Source organism: Trachinotus anak, unplaced genomic scaffold (assembly GCF_046630095.1).
Source record: "Trachinotus anak isolate AG129_WGS33_773 ecotype Australia unplaced genomic scaffold, CSIRO_AGI_Tana_v1 ptg000011l, whole genome shotgun sequence".
NCBI classification, from domain to species: Eukaryota; Metazoa; Chordata; class Actinopteri; order Carangiformes; family Carangidae; genus Trachinotus; species Trachinotus anak.
The window spans coordinates 9,911,896-9,935,968 of record NW_027273862.1 but is presented as its reverse complement, the minus strand read 5'-3'; the positions used below and the strand labels follow the sequence as shown (position 1 = coordinate 9,935,968).

The 24,073-nt window shown below is 40.3% G+C and overlaps 1 protein-coding gene across 2 annotated transcripts in view; it reads left to right on the top strand.

The window, feature by feature from the left end:
• The window catches only part of sema4bb (sema domain, immunoglobulin domain (Ig), transmembrane domain (TM) and short cytoplasmic domain, (semaphorin) 4Bb), a 55,572-nt gene extending 34,759 nt beyond the window's left edge, over positions 1-20,813 (top strand). For both annotated transcript variants that reach the window (XM_071488744.1, XM_071488743.1), the window contains exons 3-15: positions 434-594; positions 973-1,035; positions 1,657-1,755; positions 4,156-4,267; positions 4,689-4,805; positions 5,359-5,516; positions 10,101-10,282; positions 11,911-12,061; positions 12,666-12,876; positions 13,070-13,185; positions 14,099-14,256; positions 15,238-15,329; positions 15,533-20,813. In XM_071488744.1, coding sequence (XP_071344845.1) covers positions 434-594; positions 973-1,035; positions 1,657-1,755; positions 4,156-4,267; positions 4,689-4,805; positions 5,359-5,516; positions 10,101-10,282; positions 11,911-12,061; positions 12,666-12,876; positions 13,070-13,185; positions 14,099-14,256; positions 15,238-15,329; positions 15,533-16,302 — 2,390 coding nt within the window. In that variant the 3' untranslated portion in view covers positions 16,303-20,813. The remainder of the gene's footprint in view (positions 1-433; positions 595-972; positions 1,036-1,656; positions 1,756-4,155; positions 4,268-4,688; positions 4,806-5,358; positions 5,517-10,100; positions 10,283-11,910; positions 12,062-12,665; positions 12,877-13,069; positions 13,186-14,098; positions 14,257-15,237; positions 15,330-15,532) is intronic.
• Positions 20,814-24,073: the final 3,260 nt, after the last annotated feature.

Here is a 24,073-nt window from a genome sequence, read left to right as displayed (position 1 = left end):
AAATGAGCTTTTAGTGTGTAGCATTAGCGTTTTTCTGCAGTAACAACATGATGTTTGTGTTTAATGACAATCTAATCATCTTGTTAGGTATTCTGTCTCTATTGACAGGAAATATTTTATATCCCAAGAAGGAGGTGAAACTTTAGAGGGTTTTTATAGCTCTTAAACCTTTAAACACTTCTTGGCACACTTTTAAACCCCTTGTACTGTTAAAGGAAATCATTAATACTTTTCCTCTATGACTAAGTCCAACGCTGTATTCCCAACTTAGCAGTATTTTGAGCACCGTAATTTGGGAGCTTTTATGTGCTTGTGAGCACATTTACGTGTGTTTTCCTACTTTGAGCATCAGGAAATGTTCTGTACCAGTGTGTTCTGTCCTGCAACGTGATGATAATCTTCTATCTGTGTTTATTTCCCTGCTGTTTTCCAGATGCAAAGGAGAGGTCGGCCAAGAGATTCTCTGTGGATGGCGTTTTCAATTACACCTCTTTGCTGCTGAGCCAGGAGGATGACATGCTGTACGTCGGAGCCAGGGAGGCACTGTTTGCGCTCAGCCTCTCGGACATCAGCAAGACAAAGCTGCAGAAGAACGTGAGAATGACGAAAGAGTCAAAATTGCAATGAGTGTTTGTTTAGAAATGTGCAGAACTGGGCTGGATAATGTGCTCTCACTATAAACATGGTTGCAATTGGCATTTTGAGGCTAATTTAAGCAACACTTTGAGTTAACATTGTGGTTTATGAATAAAAAATATTTAAATACTTGCTAAATGCAAAATCTAACAGCTTACTTGAGTCCTTGTGGTGTTTGTGCATCAAAATGAGAGGTCAATTTGCTCTACATCACATGAACCATTTTTTTTTGTGTAGATTTTGATCTTAAAGAAACAGTTTTCTTGAGGCGCATTAGAATCGGCATGGTTCCTTGAATTTCACATGACTTATTCAGGGTTTCTTTTTCATCTTCAGCTGACGTGGGGCACTCCTGCTGGAAAGAGAGAGGAGTGCAGCTTCAAAGGGAAGAACCTGGAGGTGAGTGGCATCTTTTACTGCTCCGCTACCACACCAAAATAATGAAAACACCCAGGAAAAATAGTTCTGTAATGACAATATCGATGGCATGGATTTTCTTGCACAGGGTCCTTTCTTTGCAGTCTTCTCTGACTGACTGTGAGAGGATAGAATGAGTGCAGAGTTTTATGTTGACAAACCTTTCCACCAGTTACAAATAGATTCATCAAGTGTGTAGGCTCGCCGGGGAATTGCTCTTTTTTTTGTGCACTGCCTCTTTCTCTGTCTGTCTGTTACCTTGTTGTCATGCCAGCTGTTGTATCCCTGGGCGACAAGGCTCGGTAATCTGTGTTCTGCAGTGTACAACTCTGGTCTGTGTATTACAGAAAGCTCACCAGGCAACTGCTGTGTGATGCTGGGAGGTTTTCCCAACAGTGTTTGAGAGAGGGGAATATTTTTCTTTTTTTCTATTCAACACTTTCTGAAGTATTTGTGTCTTTTCTGCTCTCAAAGATTTACTTATGACTTGAGTTTTTCAGTAACAGATTTTAAGGAGCTCTTAAGAAAGAAGAACACGTTCACTTGTAAGAATTTCTTGTGGATTCATAGAGCTCACTCTCTCTGCGTTTCTTCCCCATCCAGACTGATTGCTTCAATTACATCAAAATTCTTCTGCGGCTGAATAGCACTCATCTCTATGTGTGTGGCACCTATGCTTTCAGTCCTATCTGCGCCTACATAGTAAGTAATGACCTCTCAGTCTACCTTTTATTCACTTCCAAGAGTTGATTTTACCACTGCCAAGTCTTTATTTTTATTTTTTTATTTTTATTTTTTCTCCTGTCCACTCCTCTCACCAGCCCAGCTTTGAATTTTGATATATTTTTAGGTGTTCTTTAGGAATCAAGCTCTTTTATGCATCATGTCAGTATTGGATCTGTTGTTATCCAAGCGTAACCAAGTCCTGCTGAGGCACTTTAGCCAGACAAGTCAACAGGGGGTACACGAGCTGTGTGGTTTCCAGCGAGGGGGAAGCAGTGGATCTGTTTATCTAGCAGAGGAGTACATCTGGAGCGATGGTAACCAGCAGCAGGATAACACTGATTTCAGTGATAGGGGGGCAATCGAGCTTGGCGACAGCTCAGCTCTCAAAGCGGGGCATTAAACTCTTCTCTTTGACGTCAGAGGGAAAGAAAAACAGGGGACGTCTCAGACTGAAGATGACTTGGCAGGACTTTAGGCCCTGAACTGGGATTCCAAGCAATTTTGAGCCCACTTGGTCTGGATGAGCACGCATCATGTTGATAGAGTCCAGAACTGTGTGTGTGTGTGTGTGTGTGTGTGTGTGTGTGTGTGTGTGTGTGTGTGTGTGTGTGTGTGTGTGTGAGATACTCTCTGAGATGCGTAATATTAACATTATTAAATGTTTTATTTTTAAAGCTCTTCTCAAAACAGTCGCAAAGGGGTTTTACGCCAAGAGGATACATTAAACAATCAAAATGACATAAATTAAAACAAGCTCAGAGTAAAACAACATCTTTTCATGATGAATCATGGGAAGATTTCCCAGGCAATGGAGGCACTTTATCCTGTCCTATTTGATTTGATTATAATACAATAAGTAATTGGAACAAGGAGGAATTACTATTACTGCACATTGCCCACATACATTTTAAATTCTTAATACAATACTCATATTCCCATATGTACATAGAGTACATTGAAAGCATTGTTGGTCAGTGTAGTTGTTCCACTTGTCCATCTCTTCATAAAGCTGTTTTCATGTAAGTGGCAGGAAAAATAAAAAAATGTCTTGCAGTACAGCTAAAGCTGATATGAGGCTTCTGCACTCAGACAAATATGGTCTTTTTAGTGGTAAAATTGTGTTACTGTCCCTCCACTGCAGTTCAGCAAAGAAACACTGTCTGTGGAAACACGAAGAGGAAACTTGACTGAAACTTTGGGAGATGTCCAATTGACTATTGGTCGATTAGTAAAACAAAAGAAATAAATATTTTGTTAATCAATTGCCAGACATTTGCAGGTTCCAGGTTCTCAAATGTGAGAAAATGCTGCGTTTCTCTGTTTTATATGTTAGTAAGTTGAATATCTCTGGGTTTTTCACTGTTGGTCAAACTAAAACAAACATTACAGAGACGTCACTCACACTTGCAGAAATGCAACACAAGTTTGTGTTTTGTTCCCTCCCCTCCCTGCCTGGTAGATGCCAACATCTTTCCAACTCCCTGCCCAGTGTTTGTAATGCAGACTTGTTGTCAAAAAGCCCAGTGATGTTACTTTGAGGTATGACAAACGCCTAAGAGCCAAAGAGACATTATACATAACATACACCCTTTCACAGGCCATTGACCTACTTCGATCTGACATATACACTTCAGCAGGGACTATATTACAAAGACATACATTCCTAGAATTACCTTAAGTATGAACTGTGGTCTGTTAATTGACAACGTTTGAAACCAAAGTACAGTTTTTATTATCAGTGAAATCCTATTGTGAAACTCTTTTCTTCCTGCATAAACCAAACAATCTGCCAAGAGACACACCCTTTTAAGATAACTTAGAATTTAAAGGATAAGGTTGTTCTTTTATATTCCTCTTATAGTGAACAAATGCCACGAAAAGACTAACAGTGTAACAGTTTTAAGTAAGCATTACTTAAACAGGAGTAAAGATTTTGCATTTCGGGGACCATTTTGAGGAAGGGATTAATACACATTAACAAACACATATGATAGCAGGACGGGAATTCATTAGCCGGCGTGGCTCGCTGATGTGTTTTTGGAGTGATATCGTACAGAGGAATAAAATATGAGTCTTTGGCTACATCAGAAATACTTTTCAGTCGATGAGCTCATTGTTGGTTTTTGTCTTTTCATAGGATTTGCTAGTTTCTTTCCCTCACTATAGAAATAACAGTCGCCTACAGCAACTGTATACCATGGTTTATTCATCAGACAGAGCTAGTGTACGTGTGAAATGACCGACCTCTAAAAAAGTCAGTGCTCTCTGTGCATTATAATAGCAAGAACTCAAACTCACTTTAGCCCAATCTTTGCCATGAGTAGAATTTCATTGGACTGTGCCTGAGGGACATTTGCTGTTTGTGTCTGTCTGCAGAACACGTCAACATTCACACTCGAGAGAGATGACGTGGGCGAGGTTGTGATGGAAGATGGTCGCAGTCGCTGCCCCTTTAATCCAGAGTACAAATCCACTGCCATCATCGTTGGTATGTAGTCATATACAGCTTGTTTTCCCCTTATGTCACTTTGGGGAAAAAAAAAAAAGGTATTATTATGACTGGCTCCCTCCTGGGAAGAGACTCTGAAATCAGGCTCAGCTGTTACTGAAGCTACTTTGATGCTTCCTACATCTTTGATTCAGTAATGAGTCATGATGTTCCTGCTAATGTTGTTTGTCTGCATCAGACTGTCTGATAAGTAGCCGGACACCAACAGACACTGTTCGTTTTTCAACTTCTTTAACAAGCAATTAGTAAATAATTGAGCTGAAAACGAGGGAAGGAAATGATTTGTGTAATCTCTCACTCATAGTGTTCTGTTATGGTGTTAATTTATCATGTTTATTAATGACAGATCAAGTTCATCATTTGAAATGCAATCTTTGTCTTTCTCTTCTTTTTCCTTCAGATGGTGAACTGTACACTGGCACTGTCAGCAACTTCCAAGGGAATGAACCAGTCATTTACAAGAGTTTGGGTCAGGGAACTGCACTGAAGACGGAAAACTCTTTAAAATGGCTTCAAGGTAAACCTCATTTACCCAATCAGATGGCAGACTCTGTTTTTTCAGTCTTTTTCAGTCTTTTTTTTTTTTTTTTCCTTCTACACATCTTCCATTATGTACCCAACAGAGCAGATAAGCTACAAAAAGTAGTGATCATTAGCGAGACACAGTCACTAATGCATGCAGGCCCGGAGTAGAGACAGGCTCTCTTGGATTGCGTGAGCCCGGTCCTATCAGTCGCCGCACATGCACATCAAAACGGCCTCAGCCGGCTGCCACTGGTTTTGCCGGAGTGAGCTGCACTTTGCGCACAGTTAAGACCTCTCTTGTCTTTTGATCTCTTGGTAATTCATGCAGAGTGCTCATGATGAGACATCTGAGTACAATTATACAGAGGATGCTGTTTCCTCTACTCTTTCAGGATTGCATGACGCAGCTCCCCTGTGTAGACTCTGACAAATTCTTTCCAAATTCTGTTCAATGATACACTGAACAAAAGTGCTGGAAATATAGTTCCCTCGCATTGATAATACAGGCGTAACATGTTTCCTTTGTGTTTTTCTATTTCTGACAGATCCAGTCTTTGTCGGGTCGGCTTACATCGAGGAGAGCCAGCCAATAGGCAACCCGGTGGGCGACGACGACAAGATTTACTTCTTCTTTAGTGAGGCGGGAAAGGAATTTGACTTCTTTGACAACACCATTGTGTCGAGGATTGCTCGCGTGTGTAAGGTAAATCACCTGGGATTGCAAAAGTAAGAGGCACAGCAGGGCTCGAGCTTCCTCTCCTTAATCCCGATACAATTACCTCAAAACAAGGCGGGACATTCCCATGTCAAAGGACATTTCGTAACATTTTACCGTACGTCATGCCTGTGCAGACGCAGTGACAATGTGTCACTAGTGCATTAAAGCTTTTTCTATTTGATTATACAAACATGTTTTCAACAGATTTGGTTTCTCTTTGCCTGAATCATCCTCTCCTCTTCCCTCCCTCCCTTCTCTCTGCAATGTCATCTCCCCCTCTCCCTCACAATGTCAGCTGCACTCGTCCATCCCTCCAGCTCTTTGCCTTTCTCTAGCAGCGCTTTGAGCTTTGCAGGCATTATTAGTATTCAAGGGTGCTTCGCAGCAATATGAAATGCGTTCCTCACTCTACGACATGGCAGGTTTTTGTTGCAGGCAAAGCATGCAAACTGTATCAACTGCAGAATGTGCTCGAATCATTTAAACTGTTGATGCCCCCCCCCTTCTCTTCTAGAGTTTAGCTTGGTTGATCACCCTGAATAATCAGCCGCAGACTTTATACTTTTCCACCTGTCATCAGATCAATTAAACGGCTGTGAAGCTGCCTGATATACATGCACTCAGCATCCCTCACTGACTCGTGCCTCTTGTTCATGGAGGCAGTAATGTGAGTAATCGTGGGGACAGCATGTAATCTTAAGTGACAGCTTAATGACTTAGTCCTGCTAGGCTCTGGCACTCGGTGCGGTGACACCTCTCACAGTCAGCGGAGCACCTCCTGGGTTCTATATATGGAAATCATTGACAGAAAGGCCCCCAGACTGTGGCAACTTGCTGCAGTTGAACTGTGCAACAGAGACAGAAGAATTGCTTTCTCTGCTCTGTAAAGCGCCTTTATTTCACTGGAATGCAGCAGCAGCACCATCTTTTCAGCTACCATGTTGTGGTAGTACAGTAGTTCTGCAGATGTTGTTCTCCAGTTTACTGGTTAAATGCTCAGGATTATCTCTTATTAAGATGATGCATAGGAATCTCACCTACAGTCCAATTTCAACCGAAGGAAATGCTTTTTTTAGTTTGTCATTTTTTCACAAATTATTGTCTGCAAACGTTGTTCATGTTCCACAAAACTTTGTGTTGCCCCCCATCAGTTTATGAATGAGCAACTGATTACGTAAGGATCTGGGGCTGGTCTTATAAAGACTAAGGCTTAGATCTACTAATAGTCAAACTTTAGAGAGATGCGAGAGGAGTCTGTTCAAATTAGAAAACTTGGCTGAACGAGCAACTGCGTCAAGCTGCACGGTTCTCCAGCAGAAATGTTCGCCTTCTGCAAAAAAATCAAGATTTACAAGGACATTTTACTGTGAAAATTTATTAAAAGTAATATATAAATATTAATAAAATAAAAAAAAGCAGGCGTCAGTTATTGTTACCATGGAAACACCTCTTATTTGAGTTAGTCTGGGGTAGGAAGGCTAAAAATAAGTCTGTCTTTAGTTTTGTGAACGTCATATCAGACCAGAGGCTTTCAGATTTTTTCTTTTCTTTTTTTTTTCTTTTTTTTTAAACACACTTGATGTGTGTCTAGATTTTGGCAAATTAGCAGTATTAAAAATTTGCTAAATTAGCTGTTTCTGGTTGTAATGTACCAATGGACATTCAGATAACTATCATTGGATTACTTGTTGTTTCTTGGGCAAGTTCTGAAGTTATGAGGAGCGTCTTTGAGTTGAGAGGAAGTATGATTTCAACACAAATTCCAGTAGAAAAGGAGCTGAGGGTTTTAAACTGTGTGTCAGAGCCACTGCTGCCTCTACTGTTCACCATGTTGGTCATGTCAGCAGTCCAAACCATAGACTGTAGATCCAAGCTACAGTAACTAACTCCTTGTTGTTTTCAGGACACCAGCATGTACCTGCCCCATTTACCTCACAGTGTCTCAGTCTCACGTCATTGGCTCTGTGCCAGTTTGAAAACCTCTGCATTACACAAATCTATAAGCAACATTAAGACTGGCCTGACGCTGCAGACCAGTCTCAAATGTCTTTGTTAAACCAGCCTCTGAATTGCCACAGGCTAACATCGTAAATTAATACCATGTGCAACTTCTTATTCCTCAGAATATAGTATCACATCAATATCACATCTGCCCGGTCAGTGAGCAGAAAGCGCTAACTCAGATTAGAGTTCGGTAACACTGAGGTGAAGGCCCCTCCCTGTCAGCAGGCTCAGTATCCGTAACACACTTCTGACAGAAAGCATGCACTCCCCCTCCCCTCGGAGTATGAGGTCAGGCCAACTATCGTAAATGTAGTTTTATTTTAGCATGTGAAACATTTATTGGTTCTTGGCAGACATTTTGCTACCTTCTAAAGAGGGCACGTATCTTGTAAGATAAGATAAGTGAAAGTGTCTTCAGGTTTTTCGTGGTTTTCTAACTACTGTTTTACTGGTGTTTGCCAAGTAATTCTATTTCCGAGTTGCACCCCCTCGCCCCTTCCTATCTGTCCTCCTCCCTCGTTCCACTCCCTCTTTCTTTTGTTTATTCAGGTGTGCACTCTGAGGGACTGTGGAAAGCAGGCAGATTATGAGCAATGGGTGGCACCATTTTCCTTACCTCTCGCTCATCTGCTTGCCGGGTCGAGGCTGACTTGTCAGCATAAGGGATCTGAAATCAGAATTTGAAAAGACAAAATGTTAAGAGAGCAATGCAATACAACAGGAAGGAGCAAGCATATTTTTCTGGAGGGCAGCTATCAGGGGGAGTGGTCCATACGATTGAAAGTACGAGCTGTGCAGCGGAGCACAGCAACAACGGCGGTGGACAGCTGAGAGAGCAGGAATGTGGTCTCCTCATTATGTGGACAGGCTACTAGCACAGCCTAGTAATTGGCTCCCAAGCCCCGCATCAGTCCCACAAGGTTTCACCTCAACGTTGAGCAGGACGATTGTTTGTGTGTAGCAGCACTCAGAGGAGGAGACAGAGGTAGTTCTAGTTGTGCATTTCATTATCACCTCAAGGGTGATTCACTCCTTTGTGCTGTTTTGTAGGAGTTATTCAGGATTTTGGAGGCCGGTGGGATAGTTTGGATCTGAGGCAGGAAAACTGTCTTGAGATTGGGCGAGACCACTTGTTTTGGTCCCAGTCTTCCTCCTCCTCCTCCTCTTCCTCCTGCTGCTGCAGCTTGCTAGCAGTATTTGGGAGGAGTTTCTTTTGGTGTGTGTTTACAAGCTTTTTGATAATTGCTGGTCCTGGCAAAGTCCTCTGATAACTGTTTACGTAAATATTTTGCGAACAGCTTAAAAGAAGAGCAAATGCCTCTTCTGTTTGTTTTCCATTTCACCATCTCCTCTCCTTCAAAGAGCACCTAATATTTTGAGCTAAGGCATCTTTTATGTGGAGAGCCTTTTTTGTCCCCCACATTTTATTGTCAGACTATCCTTTGTACTTCAGTAGAAATGCCCCCACACATATGCTGCACCACAGGAAAGGATTTCAACTCTTGGAATTCCACCAGGACATTGAAATTGCAGTTGTTTGTGATTATTTGTCCCTTTTTATTTCCTTAAAAAAAGGGGGGGTCATGACAGTCCCAGTAACCACTTTTAGATTCCCTTAGTTGACCTCAACACCACCCTCTAAAGCAAAAAGGGAGGGACTGCAGCTGTGATACAACTAAAGGACTCAAGGGTTTTGTAGGTCCTTTTAAAAACTACTTAATTGCAGCATATTTAAACTCAAACATGTGTTTTGCTCATTATGAATTCACTTGGATGTTTGACATTCACTGTGTAGAAAGATGTATTTGCAGAGGCTGTTTCACAAGGGTGGAAGTTTCTCTGTGTTCAGAAACCCTCGACTCTTCTTCAGCTTACACAAGTGTGATGTTGAAACTTGAAGCCTCTAGTGCACATAACACTGAGAGTGGACGCTGTAGCGAACAGCAGTTAAACCTTTGAAAAGAAAAATATTCAGACATTCTGTCGTCATCATGACATTTTTTGAATTTTGAATAATTTGTAAAACTTATTCTGGGAAAAACCGTATCAGTCTGACCATGTATATGTCTTGAAGCATGTGTTAAAGTTACTGTGTTGCCTAGGTGTAAAATGACTAGTTTAGGTTTTCCAGTCTAGCTTGTCTGACAGCTTAATTGGAAATCCAGTAGGGCTCTCACTTAGGCCGGGTGTGGCTCTGAGAGGCTGATCCTGCTCCACTCCTATTTTCTGGAAATCTAGATTTGTTGTCCAGAGGTGACTCAGAGGCCATTGCGTCCTCCCCTCCCACCACAGCCACACTCCCTCCAGCTGAAAAACACATTTCAGCCAAAGTGAAGTAAAAGTCCCATTTCTTCTGTTGCTCATCCTCTTCACCACGGTGTCTCGTGCCTCTGAGACTGACTGACTCTCTGACCTCGCCCGCTCTGTACCCCCGTTAAACTTCTATCAACAGATCATCCTTGTACATCAGCCTTAAAGAAACAGAGACACTCAAGAAGCACTTCTCATAATAAAATAAGAAAGATTAATGAATCACCTGTAACTTTCCTTACACACTGTTTGCAGGGTGATAAGGGAGGTGAAAGGGTGCTGCAGAAGAAATGGACCACATTCCTGAAGGCCCAGCTCCTATGTTCCCTCCCCGATGATGGTTTCCCCTTCAACATCATCCAGGATATGTTTGTCCTGAAACCTATGGGAGACAGCTGGGAGAGCACCATCTTTTACGGCGTCTTCACCTCACAGTGGTAAGAGACAAATGGAGGGACTTGTTCTTTTCGCTTAACTGTGACATGCAGGCACTTTGATGAATCTGAGTTATTGGACAGTTTATGCACAAACACACAGACACTTGGACCTACACAGCTCACTCACACACACCATCTAGAAGCAGTTTTTGGCTGGAGTACAACAGCGGGGCCAGCCCCATAATTGTGAATATCCATGAGTGACTGACTGAGTGAGTGATCATAGTTGAGTGTCCACCAATGGACAGCCGAATGCCACACGACTGACTTGGAGTTTCCCCATTAGCCATTGCTCTTTCAAAATTAATTGGCACAAAAAGTTTCTGTTTCTATCAGTGTTGCCAACTTAGTGAATTTGTTGCTAGATCAGAGACTTTTTTTTTTTTTTCAAACAAGACTTGGTGTAAATCTAATGCATAGCTGGACCATGTATGAGTGCCAATCATCGGCTTAGAGCTAAATGGCGCTTCCAATTCATTTCAGCATATAAACAACTTTCATTGCATTTACCATTGTTACTAAAGGAGGCAGAGGAATATTAAACAATGTGTCTTGTGATCAGAAAGAGCTGTAGAGTGGCAAGGAGAGAGAGAGAGAGAGAAGCCATCAGTAACTGCGAAGCTAAAGAAACTGGCAGATCTGAATATGTAAACAACAGAAACACTAGCAACCAGAAATGAGACAATACACATACTGCAGCAGGTCAGGACATCATTAAAAGTCCTATTAATAAATAAACGATATTCTGTCCACTGAAACACGAGAGGGCTTTTAATTTGAAACAATTAAAGGAACTGTTTAGTTTGTATTAATACGTAATGCAGTAACTGCAACACAGCAAACGGGAGCAACTGAAAACGAGGCTTCAAAGTAAAATACTGCAATGACCAATTATACATATGAAACAGAGGGAATTAGAAATAAAGACCTGCCTCTAATACAAGTCTGCCCCAAATAAAGACCTGTTACCTTCTTCAGCTGAGTTAAATAAAGGCCCCGATCACTTTTTGAAGAAACACAGTAGCTGAAAACTGTCGTGAATCCCAAAAGGAGGCTGGAAATTTGGCTGCATTAAAACACTGTATATGTGAGCACAGAGAGTAGGAGAGAAGCAAACGGATAAAGATCAGGAACCTGCTGACAGTTTTTTACAGCGGTTTTCACAACAGTTTTCAACGACATCCTCCTTTTCACACAATGACCATACACAAGTCATATACAAGGTTTTGAACTAGTCTTGTTATTTAATATCTGTGCTCAAACTTGGCAAGCTGCCTTTTCTTACTCGGCTCCTCTGAATTTAGAGCAGCTGTAATGAGCTTAAACATGAACACAAACCCATGCAAACCCAATGTCTAATTAATGTATCAACAAAATAAAGATTTTAATATGGAAATCATTCAAGTACACAAACTACAAATGTTCTCCAGTGATACGTTGCTGCTCCAGTTTTCTGCATAAAATAGCAACAAATGCAGAAAGGATGGATTGGGCAAAAAAAATTATAACATGCTGCAAAAAAATAGGTCCAAATGTGTGACTAAAGCTTTCAGAGTTGCAGCACACCTCACAATTTACACAAATTCAAACAAGGAAAACGTATATATAAACGTTTCCTTTGTTCACAGGTATAAAGGAGCCTCGGGCAGCTCAGCAGTGTGTGCCTTCACCATGGCTCAGGTAGAGAGAGCCTTCAGCGGGCGCTACCGAGAAGTCAACAGGGAGACCCAGCAGTGGTACACGTACAACCACCCTGTGCCAGAACCACGGCCCGGAGCAGTGAGTAGTGAAGGCAATATCCTGTGACGAGCCATCCAGTTCAGCTGCGTCTGGTTCAGTCTGTGCAGCTGTTGTAGCAGAATAATGAAAAGTCACATAACAGATAAAAAACAGCAATTTTTTGAATACTATCCTAAATATGTATTTTGTTATCACATATAAAAACTGTGTTAAGGCTCCAACAAAACATCCATTTGAACCTGTAGACTGATTTTTGGGCTGCTCAACATGTGAGATTGATGTAAAGCAGATGTTCTCCTTTTAGTGTCTAGTTTAAAGACAGAATCCAACAGCACTGTCTTGCCGATGCTCTATGTAAGTTCCTCAAGCAAAACAAAAACCTAAAGACTAAAACTAGTAGATGTTCACTTTAAAATATGGTTAAAACCTTGTATATCAGCCAAACACAGCAGTTTGAATGTTAACTATTGTTTTCAGTCTTTGTTTGTAATGATAACCACCCTAAACTTCATGTTCTTCAGAAGTGAAGCCCTACACCTACATATACGTCAATATAATGCTCTATCACTTTGTATGTTTGTGCTTCCAGGACTTCTCCAACAAGCAGAGATTCATTTTTCATTTCTAATTTACTCCCATGCAGTGTGTGACCAACCATGCCAGGCAAATGGGTATCCAGTCATCCTTGCACATGCCTGATAAAGTGCTCAACTTTGTCAAGGACCATTTCCTGATGGACAGTGTGATCCGCAGCGCTCCCCTGCTGCTGAAACGCAGCGTGCGTTACACACAGATTGCCGTGCACAAGATCCAAGGCATGGAGAGAGCTTATGATGTTCTCTTCATTGGAACAGGTACAGAGCATCAAACAACATCTCTATCCTAATGTATCATTTAAGGATAAATCTTTAAAGAGGAAAAATGAGAGTCCCACTATTTCCAAACGTGAAACACACTTTTTTATTTGTGATTTTAAAAACAGCAGTTGTTTCTTTCCTCCCCTGCCTTCAATTTAAGTCACTTATACTTGTTTCCTTTGTCTTCCAGATGACGGAAAGCTCCATAAAGCTATCAATGCCAACGATAAGATGCACATCATAGAGGAGCTGATTCTGTTTCCTGAGCCTCAGCCTGTGCAACACATTGAACTGGATCCTCAGAGGGTAAATCCCAATTCTATCATCTCTTCATTAACACAATTTCACCCAGAAACTAGTTCATATCCATTTATTACAACTTAATACACATCTATAACAATTATGGTCATATTTGTTTGTGTTCGTAATCAAATTTGTTTACACGTAATAAAATGTGGACAAGTTAGATTTACCAGAGCACAAACTGGTTACAGACATTTTCCTTCCACAGGGGCAATTCCACTGTGTTTTCCCTGTAAGTTATAGCACCGTCTGGAACAGGCTTTATGATCGTCTCTGGCGTTCTACACAGAACTAAATCTCATTACCTTTTCACTCTTTATTACATAATGGCCACCCCCTTGGGCCAAAGCAGCCAAACTGCAATCTTATCTAAGTTTATGTAATTCTAATAAAGTCAAGATACTTTTTGTGAGTGTATTCTTAGCTCCAAATAGGGATATGAAAGACTAAGACAGAATCCACATGATGTCTATCTAATATACTGGAAGATAAGATGGCCTAAATATAGACTGCACTTGTGGGAACTCAGGGTGCACTGAGCATCAGTATTAATGTCACATTCATGCTGAAAGTTCATGCATGTGAAGTCAGTATTGTCAAAAAAGTGTTAAAAACACAAAAGAATTAAAAAAAACAAACAAAAAAAAAATTAAAGACAAGGCTTTGTAGCAACAATTGTGAACATGTCGCCATGTGTTTTTAACTACAATCAAATTACTCAGCACAGCTGCCCAGAGTTAGTCCTTTATTTAGGTTACATTGCTCTGTTTATCATGAGTAATTGTTTTAGCATGGTGTCCCTTTTTGAAATCAAAAATCCATAACCAAAAGCAGAAGGCCTGTTCTGCCCTGCACTCACCTTTTGATGATAAATTTGTATCGCACAGACTCACACATGGTGTTTCATCGTCCGCAGGGTCTGTTGTTTGTGTCGTCCTACTCTGGGCTGGTGGAGGTTCCTGTGGCCAACTGCTCCAACTACCTGAGCTGTGGAGAGTGTGTGTTGTCCAGAGACCCCTACTGCGCCTGGACCGGGCGGCTGTGTCGGGACGTTAGGATGGCTCCACCTGACAGGTACAAGCTCACATACAAATGACCTCGGTGGTAGAGTTGCGATCTACATTATTTCATAGTCAGTTATTTGTTCATTAAGGCTCCCTATTAGATTAGATTTATTCACACACAAAAGCACAATTTTAATAAACAAATGATTATTGATAAACGAATATATATATATATATATATATATATATATATATATATATATATATATATATATATAGATAGATAGATAGATAGATAGATAGATAGATAGATAGATAGATATAGATAGATAGATATAGATAGATAGATATATATATATATATATATATATATATATATATATATATATATATATATATATATATATATATATATATATATAAACGAATTAAGTTATCTGGCCATACTCATTGACTCATAACTCCTATATAGATAGATAGATATATATATATATATATATATATATATATATATATATATATATATATAGATATATATATATATATATATAGATATAGATATATATATATATATATATAGATATATATATATATATATATAGATATATATATATATAGATAGATAGATAGATAGATAGATAGATAGATAGATAGATCTATCTATATATATATATATATATATATATATAGATATATATATATATATATATATAAAATGTGTGTGTAAACTGTAGGGGGAAATATATATGCAGCCCAAACATTGCACCTAAAAACACAACGAAAAACTGGAAAACATGCTACCTCAGGAATTCATTGTGAAATGACTGTTTTTGCTGTGAACATGCACCCAAACAAACACATAAACAACGTGCTCATAGTCATGTCTTTGAACACGTAACTCTAAAGAAGATTGTTCTCTTAGTCACACTGATGAAGCTATTCTCATAATAACAGACTTTGGGAGGGTAAAATAAGTGCATCCATACAGGCTTCCTCTCATTACAGCTGCTAACCCTCACCCTGTTGTTTTGTTTGGTTTGCTCTGGCTCAGCCACTGGCAGCAGGATGTGGAGGAGGCCGATACTTCAGCGATTTGTAACAAGACGTTTCCCAGCACCACATCTACCAGACCAGCAGTTTCTCGTGAGTGTGTTTCTCTTTGTGCAGTGGTCTTTAATCAAAGTGTTGTTTGTCACCTCGTCGACACCACAACAACATGAGATGTCACATATTGTCGCAGATTTGTGTGATGTCAGGTGACACTGAGTTTTCAATAGTGTTGTTTAGTTTTCTTGAACTATTCCTTTTCAAGATTTTAAAAGATTTTCTTCTTCTCTTTTTATTAGGTGGTTCTCCTTGCCAGCTCATTACAATCCCAGCTAACACATTCAGAGTCCTGCCCTGCAAGCTGCGGTCCAACCTCGCACAAAGGAGGTGGCGTTACAGCGACAGCGCCAGCCAGTTCCTCTACGCTACACCCGAGGGAAACCTGGTTGTGGTGGCTCAGGCCGACAGTATGGAGACTTACGAGTGCTGGTCAGAGGAGGAGGGTTTCCGCCAGCTGTTGGCTAACTACTGCGTGAGGGCAGAGCCCCGCCAGGAGAGCACCACTCTGATTGGTCACTCACGCACACCACGCATTGAGCAAGAGGAGACCATCCTGCCTGGCGAATCCCGCTCACAGCAAGTCCACACAAAGACGTACTGGAATGAACTGATTGTGGTGTGCGCCCTGCTGGCGTTCTCCCTAGTGGTGTTTTCCTTGTTCGTCATCTACAGGAACCGCGACCATATGAAGTCCATGCTGAAGCAGGGCGAGTGTCCTAACATGCAGCAGAAGAAGCCGAGGATAGTGGGAAAGCCTGCTGAGAGCTTACCCCTCAACGGTAACACCATCCCTGTTTCCACTTCAGATCACAAGGGCTACCAGACGTTAAATGATAACTACATCTGCAGCACGCCCACGCACGAGTCCTCGCCAGACAACAGCAAGAGCTTCTCCGAGTCCTCCGAGAGGCGACCGCTTAACCTGAAGGAGAGCCACGTAGAATACTCGCCGACCTGCCCTCGGCCCAGGGTGAGGCTAGGCTCGGAGATCAAAGACTCTATCGTATGAGAGCGCGGTACACGCTAAAAGATGCCACCCTGTATCTCATTGAAGAATACAGGCAACTGAGCAAAGGAGAGGAGATGCTGACATCCCCCTAAATCACAGCACATCTTTTATTTTAGTCATCTTTGTCCTGTGATCATATGCGGAGGTCATTTCATTTAACCATTTCCACTCCGAAGCCAGGGGTTGGTCTGGTTTGCTGCGTGGGGCTGGAGGAGGAAGCAGCACAACAATCTGGTTTCAACCAGGACCATGAACCATGGCAGCTGCTAAGAATAGTTATAATAACACAGTCTTTTTTTGAGTCCATCTCATGGCCACTTACAGCATATGTGTGCGCGTGTAGGGCTGGGTGATATTGGGGAAGGAAAAATAATAAACACATAATAAACAGACCTTCCTCCCGTATCAGTATTTATCACAGTATCTCTTTAGATATGCAAGACCCAACATTAAATTGTCTAGCTGATGTCCATCACATGATATAATAAAAATAATAGACAATATATATAAATATTGATATGTTGTCCAGCCCAATTTGAGTATGTGTAACTCTGCACATGGCTGCCATACATACTGTTATTTATGCACACTAGAACCAAGCTACAGCTACATGGAGTTCAGGTTTAGGAGAATATAGTTATATATTCATATTCATTATGATCCACACATTACGGACGCAAGTCAGAAGCACATTTGTTCCCTTTTGATGAATAAATGTTATGACAAGAGGATAACGGCAATGAAAGACGAGGCAGAGGAGGAGAGAACACCACCCCTTGGTTAAACTGTTGGAACAACATTGGAAAGGACTTCAAGAAAGATCATGAAAAAATGTGATCAGAAATTATGCTCCAGGGCCTAAATAATGGCATTTACCTCCTGAATGTGTGTTGTTCATAGAAGGTCTGTCTCATTCACACAAAACTGCACCAGGGATAATTTAGGGAATCTGTTGCTCTACATCTCTGCTCATCTGAGACAGCCCTGTTCCTCAGCACTGACCTGCAGGTACCAGGATGAGTTAACAAAGTGACTGAGACACTGACCTCCTGTTTCTGAGGCGAATATGGAAAAGAAACCTGACATTACAAACACAAAGAGCCAAGAAGAAAAAGGGGGAGGGGGGCGTCGACACCTCTACCATGTTCAGGGCAGCACCAAAATCATCACGTGCACTGTGCCAAAAAACAAAAATAACTTGATTGTCTTATCTAAATGCAATAGTGCCATTCTGTTATGACCACTCCCATCTCATGCATTGTGTTAGCATTGATCACTGTCGAAGAGCACATGGTGATGGAAGCAGAGTTGGGTTTCACAAAAGTGAAGTGGCACTATAATATGTGTGGAATGTGAAGTGCAAGTGGAAATTTCCGAAGACTGTTAGCTTATAAAAATAACTGACTATCATGTAAAATCAGAATTGGGGCCAAAGGTGAAGGCGTGGAGATTACTTGCCATGTGGTTGTCAGGTGCGAACATACTCCAATTTTCCTTCAGCTACCCTTAAAGGGGTTTAATCTGCCTTCTTAGTGTTCACACTGAAACATACAGGTGCATTGAGCTTGATGAGCAGTAACAATAAAAACTTTTTGGTTAAGTGCTAATAAGCCCACTCAAAATCACTGTAGGGAAGAGATGATATTAGACTGCCGCTGCACTGTGTAGTGATGCACAGAGAGCGCTGTTTTAGCTCAAAATAAGCCACGCCCACCAAGTTACAATTCTTACATACATGGCATCCACTGCAGTCCATTGTCAACACGTTATTAATGTGAAAGCACAAGTAATCAGGGTGTTGAAAACTTACAGGTTTGCACATTTCAGTAAAAGTGGAGCATACTCTAAGAAATGCAACTACTGAGAGACAGAAAGATTGGCTGCTAAGGAAAACAATTTTTAGAAGTCAGTTATTACAGGGACCAGTGCAGCCATTACAAACACTCTTGCACCCACATTGCTTAGACTCTTGAGACTTATCAAGCAGAATTTTCCAAAGATGTAGGAAGCTGATAGTGGTGTGTAAATCTGAATGAGAAACATTTACACAGCCATAGGGACAATATGGCACCACATGTCTTAGAATACATCACCAGTTCACTGTATGATCAAGTAAGCTTACAGTATATATTCCAGTATCACACAGAATCAACATTTTGCTATTTCGAACACTGAGCGGATGACGAAATGCTATGTAACTGCTACAAGTTGACAAAGTAATTGCACAGCATACTGCGCAACAGTGGTCAGTGTTTCCTTTTTTTCATTAGTTTTTGTTGTGTATATACAGTATCTGTGAGTAATATTGTGTGTTTTTAAGGGACCTTGTGCAAGATGTGTTGTAGAGATAGTCTTGAAACTAGAGAGTGAACACTGCTGATATTTTTTTTTTTTTTTTCCCCGTAATGCTTTACTGCCTACTTCAGCATACATCTCAACTCTTGCAAAGAATGCAGCACATTTCTCACCACGCTGTTTGTTCAGCACCTGGACTGGTTTTTATCAAGCACATCAAAGCAGATATCTGTTTTTATTGTCATGTCAGACGGAATTAAATAAATAGTTAGATATTTTAGGAAATATGGAATAATTTAGATAATATGCTAATGTGAAGCTACAGCCAGCAGCTGGTTACTTAGTTTAGCATAAATATAAACTTGGCATATAATCACCAGTGAAACGGTAAGTCTTTGTTTTTACAATTACAAAAAAAAAGATACAGTCTTTTCATTTGAGCCGATCAGTAGAATTTGTTACCATTGGACATAGCCACGCTAGCTGTTTACCCCTGCTTCCAGTCTCTGTGCTAAGCTAGCAGTTAGCCAGCTGCTGGTTGTAGGCTACAGACATGACACTGGTACAAATCAAAGTAGGAATAGTATCTGTTTTTATCATAAAGGAGTACCTGTATATTGTTGGAAATAAATTTTAGGTTTAATCACTATCATTGGGAGTTGGATGAGGAGACTGTACTACTCTCATGTCTGTAGCTATGTTAAATACGAAGCAACAGCCAGTAGACAGTTTATTTTAGCACAAAGATTGGAGAGAGGAAAACAGCTGGCCTGTCTGTCAAAATTTAACAAAATTTGCACAGTACCTCAGTCAGTACTCTCGGCCAAGAAATCATTCAGCACATAACTCCCCGTAAAATGACAAGTTTCTACACTTTGGCTCTTGTTCAGAGTAAAAAAAAAAAAAAAAAAAAAAGTGATATAAAAGTGAGTCCAGCCCTATCTTCCTGTTTTCAGTCTTTATGCTAAGCTAAGCTCACTGCTATGCCGGCTCCAGCTATATAATTACAATATGGACGTGAGGAGTATCAAACTTCTCAAATTATCTAACGATTCCTTTAATTTTGTTTGCATATTTGTAAGTTCAGACAGATCAAATTAAGTAAGTATGACATGTGTCACCTGATGTATTACAAGAACAAATCAGATTCAAAGCATTGTTCATCACCGCTGCTAAGACTAAACTTTAAAGTCTCTCAAGGCTGAATAACCTACTTTGATTTGCTTGATGAATAACCTTATAACATATTTACAGAATGCCTTTAGACGTCACGTAGTTCTGCCTTTAGCCATGTGCCACATTGTACACTACCCGCAGTGACCTCACCAACAGAAGTGTGGTGAATGGCATGATTGTAGCCCTCTGTGGGCACACTTAACTCCACCACACAACACGGGTCAACTATAGATTTACAGTTTCACCCAAGCCACCATTAACTTTACCAAGGAGCTGCTCAAAATCTTGTACTCTTCTGTCTTTGCTTGTGTCAAAAGTGATGCTGTACACATAGGAAACACTTCGCTGAACAATTCAGTATTTAACAATAATATTTCTTCCTAATCTCATATAGAAAAGCTGAAGTTACAATGCCATTTGACCTTAATAGTCAATAATGCCAAAAAGGTAAATACTGTGTCGTGAAAGTTGTGCATATTTATTAATGACATGCTTTTCATTAAAAAGCAAATAATTCCATGGTGATTGATGCTTCATTTTGAGTGGCTCCTCAGTAATGAAACATACTGTACTGGACATGAATGTAGCCAACTATATCACATTTACAACAGTCTATTTTCCTAAAATAACTTGTGGTTGTAGTCCATCCATTGCATCATCTTTTCTGGATTTTGTTTCAATGGTCATACAACAAATAAACAGCACAACAGTAGTAAGCAATCATTTGTGCAGCACGATGTAGTACTGCAGTAAGATGCAAGCACAGCTCCAAATCCTCCATATCGGCTCAGCCATGAGACACAGCAACAGCTTTGCCTCAGCATACTGAACACCATAAGCTTAGTTGACTGAATAACTATTAGACAAATGTGGTCTTGCCTGCATGATTTCTTTTTTATTTGTTGTGTACAAATAACATTGTGAACTGTATTTTTTGTATCATTGAGATTGTGACTGTTGTTTTTATTATATTGTACATAAAAAGCACTTTATTTTAATTTTTTTAAGATAAATGAATAAAATACATGTTTTGACACATGCATGTGAGTCCATTTTATGTTGTAAATTGCTGTGTTTAGTCTTTGACTTTCGCACTGAGCTGAGAGAGAGATGTTACATTTAATACCAAGTTTGCATGTTTGCAAAGATAATTTTGGATGTTAAAGAAAACCAGGGGCATTAAAAACATTTTTCCAAAGGTATATTGACCAGACCTTACTGATGGTCACAGTGCATCAATTTGAGAAGACAACTTGCTTTTTAAAACATATTGATTTATATGTTTTTAGGGTTAAAACAACGTCTGCCTTCCTCTTTGGAGTGTTGTCATTAAACTTGTGAACTGTTTGCAGAGGAACACTGGATCTTTCACAAAGGAAATCTACAACTTTTTGAAGAGTGAAAGGAAAGATGGAAGTCATGAAGTTTCACTTATGTATAAATCTGACATTGGGGCCAAAAAAGGTGCTTAACACTGTAAGTCGTGGATCACTGTGTAGGGTACGGTGTAGTGAGTGTGCCACCTGAACAGATATTGAATTGGTGGGGGTTAATCAGTTATTGTTATTACCATCTTAAACAACCTATTCAATTAAGTGAATTTAGATTAAAATTTTGGTTGTCAAAAAATTAGTTCAAAAGATTTATTAATTAAATCATGAAATGTGGCAAAAGGTGTGTTTAATTTTTCAGTTTGGATCTGCAATGTACATTACTTTTTAAAAAGCATTTGAAATTTTACTAATTTACTATAGTCTTCTCATACTATCATACACCTGATAATTCATTTTCACATGCTTAAACATAACCAGTTAATATTTTAGCTCCACACTAAAAAGTTCTGATTGGCCAGTTAAAGAGGGGCTCCTTCCCACAACACTGAAAATGGTGGCTATGAGCAAGGCCTGATCTGTCAGGCCTAAGGATTCATTCCACTGCACAGTGGTCATGGATACACACAATTTCAGAGGGCAGCCCCGTCACGAACATCAGCTTTGTGAATCAGTGCATGCAGTTTTTTTGTTTTTGTTTTTTTTGTCTGTAGCTGCTGCCCAGTCCTGAACGATGTTTACTCAGTAGGGGAGGAGAGATGATGACTCTGCTGCTGTATTTGATCATGGTACAGCACAGGTAAAGACTCGGTTCTGTTTTCTTTCCAGTTCGTCAGTCTGCTGTGGACTTTGAACTCAGCACAGGCTCATCAAACTGATGAGATCATCCCTTCATCACTTCTCTCACTTCCTCTCTCTCTCTGCAGTTACACTGTTACACTCGGTTACCCTGAGGCCATTGAGGATGGTCCTCTGATGGCATTTGTGATCTGTGATTATTCTGTCAGCTCAGCAGTAAGAGTCATAAACGAATATGAGAATGTATTCTTCCACTGAATTATTTCAGGCATTCCTTATGGGACATTTAGACAAATGTATACAGGTTTTCTCAACTATTCTTCACCACAGCTGCATCAAACCTTAATCAACTCCCCACGTCCTCTGACACTTGTGCACAGCATATCTCCAACCATCATTTGCACCAGACATCTGCAAACATCCACCCTGTTTGGATTATTCACAATTTAATTTAATATATTATTATTATAATAAGACCACATTACAGATGGTCTCTTCAGAGAGAGGGAAGAATGTATTATCTGTCATTGTGTAATGACAGATGTTATCTGACCAGTTTCTGAACATAAATTTTGACCATCTGGCCTCATAAACAACAACCAGACTCTCACTGAATTATATTTTATTTTAGGTTTCCGAGAATATCAAGACCAGGTTTATTACTAATCATTCACAGATATTTACACATGCAGTCAAATGCAACTCATGGCTGTCATGCTAGTATAAAGTTGCCAGTCACTGGCAGTGGTGAGGAAATCAGACCTCTCTCCTGGTTGTAGGTGGGGCTTCTTTCCGGATCTGAGAAAAGTAATGGTCTTTGGCTGGTGGTGGCCCAATGTGGTGCTGATGGCCATGGCACCGACTATAGTGCTGTCTCCAACGGCTTTTGGGCTCCTGCTGAGGAGGTGTTCTAAGGAGCCTCCTCCAGAGCAATGAGGGCAGAAAGGCCTTTACCTAGACATAAAGGTTTGCTGAACTGGGTAGGACATCATGAACAGCTTGGTCCAAGAACCTTATGCGATGGACGTCTGCTTCCCACATGTTAGGCCAGGTGATCGCTCATTGCAGTGTACTTTCCCATCTAGTCCATGGTTCTTGCGGTCCCTTCTTTACCATCCTGCTAAACATAATGAGCTCAATTAACCACATATAGGCTAAAGCTACTGATATCACAGACCCTTATCATAACTAAGCAGGTTTTTATGATGTTTTTTTCTGATTTTCCAATAAAAAATCTTTAGCATTGTAAAGATATAATGAACAAATGTTCTATTTGATAAGAATATTGCCAGAAAAATCTGTTTCTTTAGGCATAGCACACAGCTCCTAACTTGGCCCCATATGTAAACAGTCTCCCCATTACACTGACAAGACCTAGATAGCAAAATAAATCCAGCCAATACTTGTTTTCGTCTGGCCCAGTACACACCCGGTTACACTGCCCGTATATAACATGATTGTCAGATGCTACTTCCACATCTGTGCCAGTTCTGGCGCACACAGAAAATCATATGGCCATCAGCCAGAACCATAGGATAACAGCCAGTCTGCCCAGACATGGAATTATATGGGCCAGACGTGGGCCGAGGACCCACGCATATGTTGGGCCAGAACTTTCTTTTTTCTATCTGGGGACGGTGGATCAGTGGATTGAAAGACTCTGGACATCTCAGGCATTTGGTGGGCAGAAGCAGCCTGATTACAGGTTTAAAATTGCAACACCATGAGTACACAAGTGCTCAAACTAAGATTTACACATGAAGACAATGAAGAGTGAAAACATAAGGTGGAAGTGGGAGATGCAGTTGATGACACCACCACCACCAGGGGCTCTACTCTGCAGTACAATTTATAATATTGTGTATGCATTTGACTTTTCTTTAGTTTGTATCAAGCCACAACATTGTTTATGCATTTCTTTATTCATTGAAGTGCAATGATGCAATTTTCCTGGACTGATATTTTATAATAATGAGTCTTGATGAGACTTTTTCATCTCCTTATTTTCTCCTGATTTGTTTGGGACCGTTTAAATAAAGATGAATTGTGACAATTACAGCTACTGTCTCTTTTAAGGAAAGCCTTGTTTCCAACTAACAATGCCAATTACCTGGCGAAGAGCTGTACAGAAAGATTCATTTTTCGCTTTTCACCTGTTTATGGAAGCAACA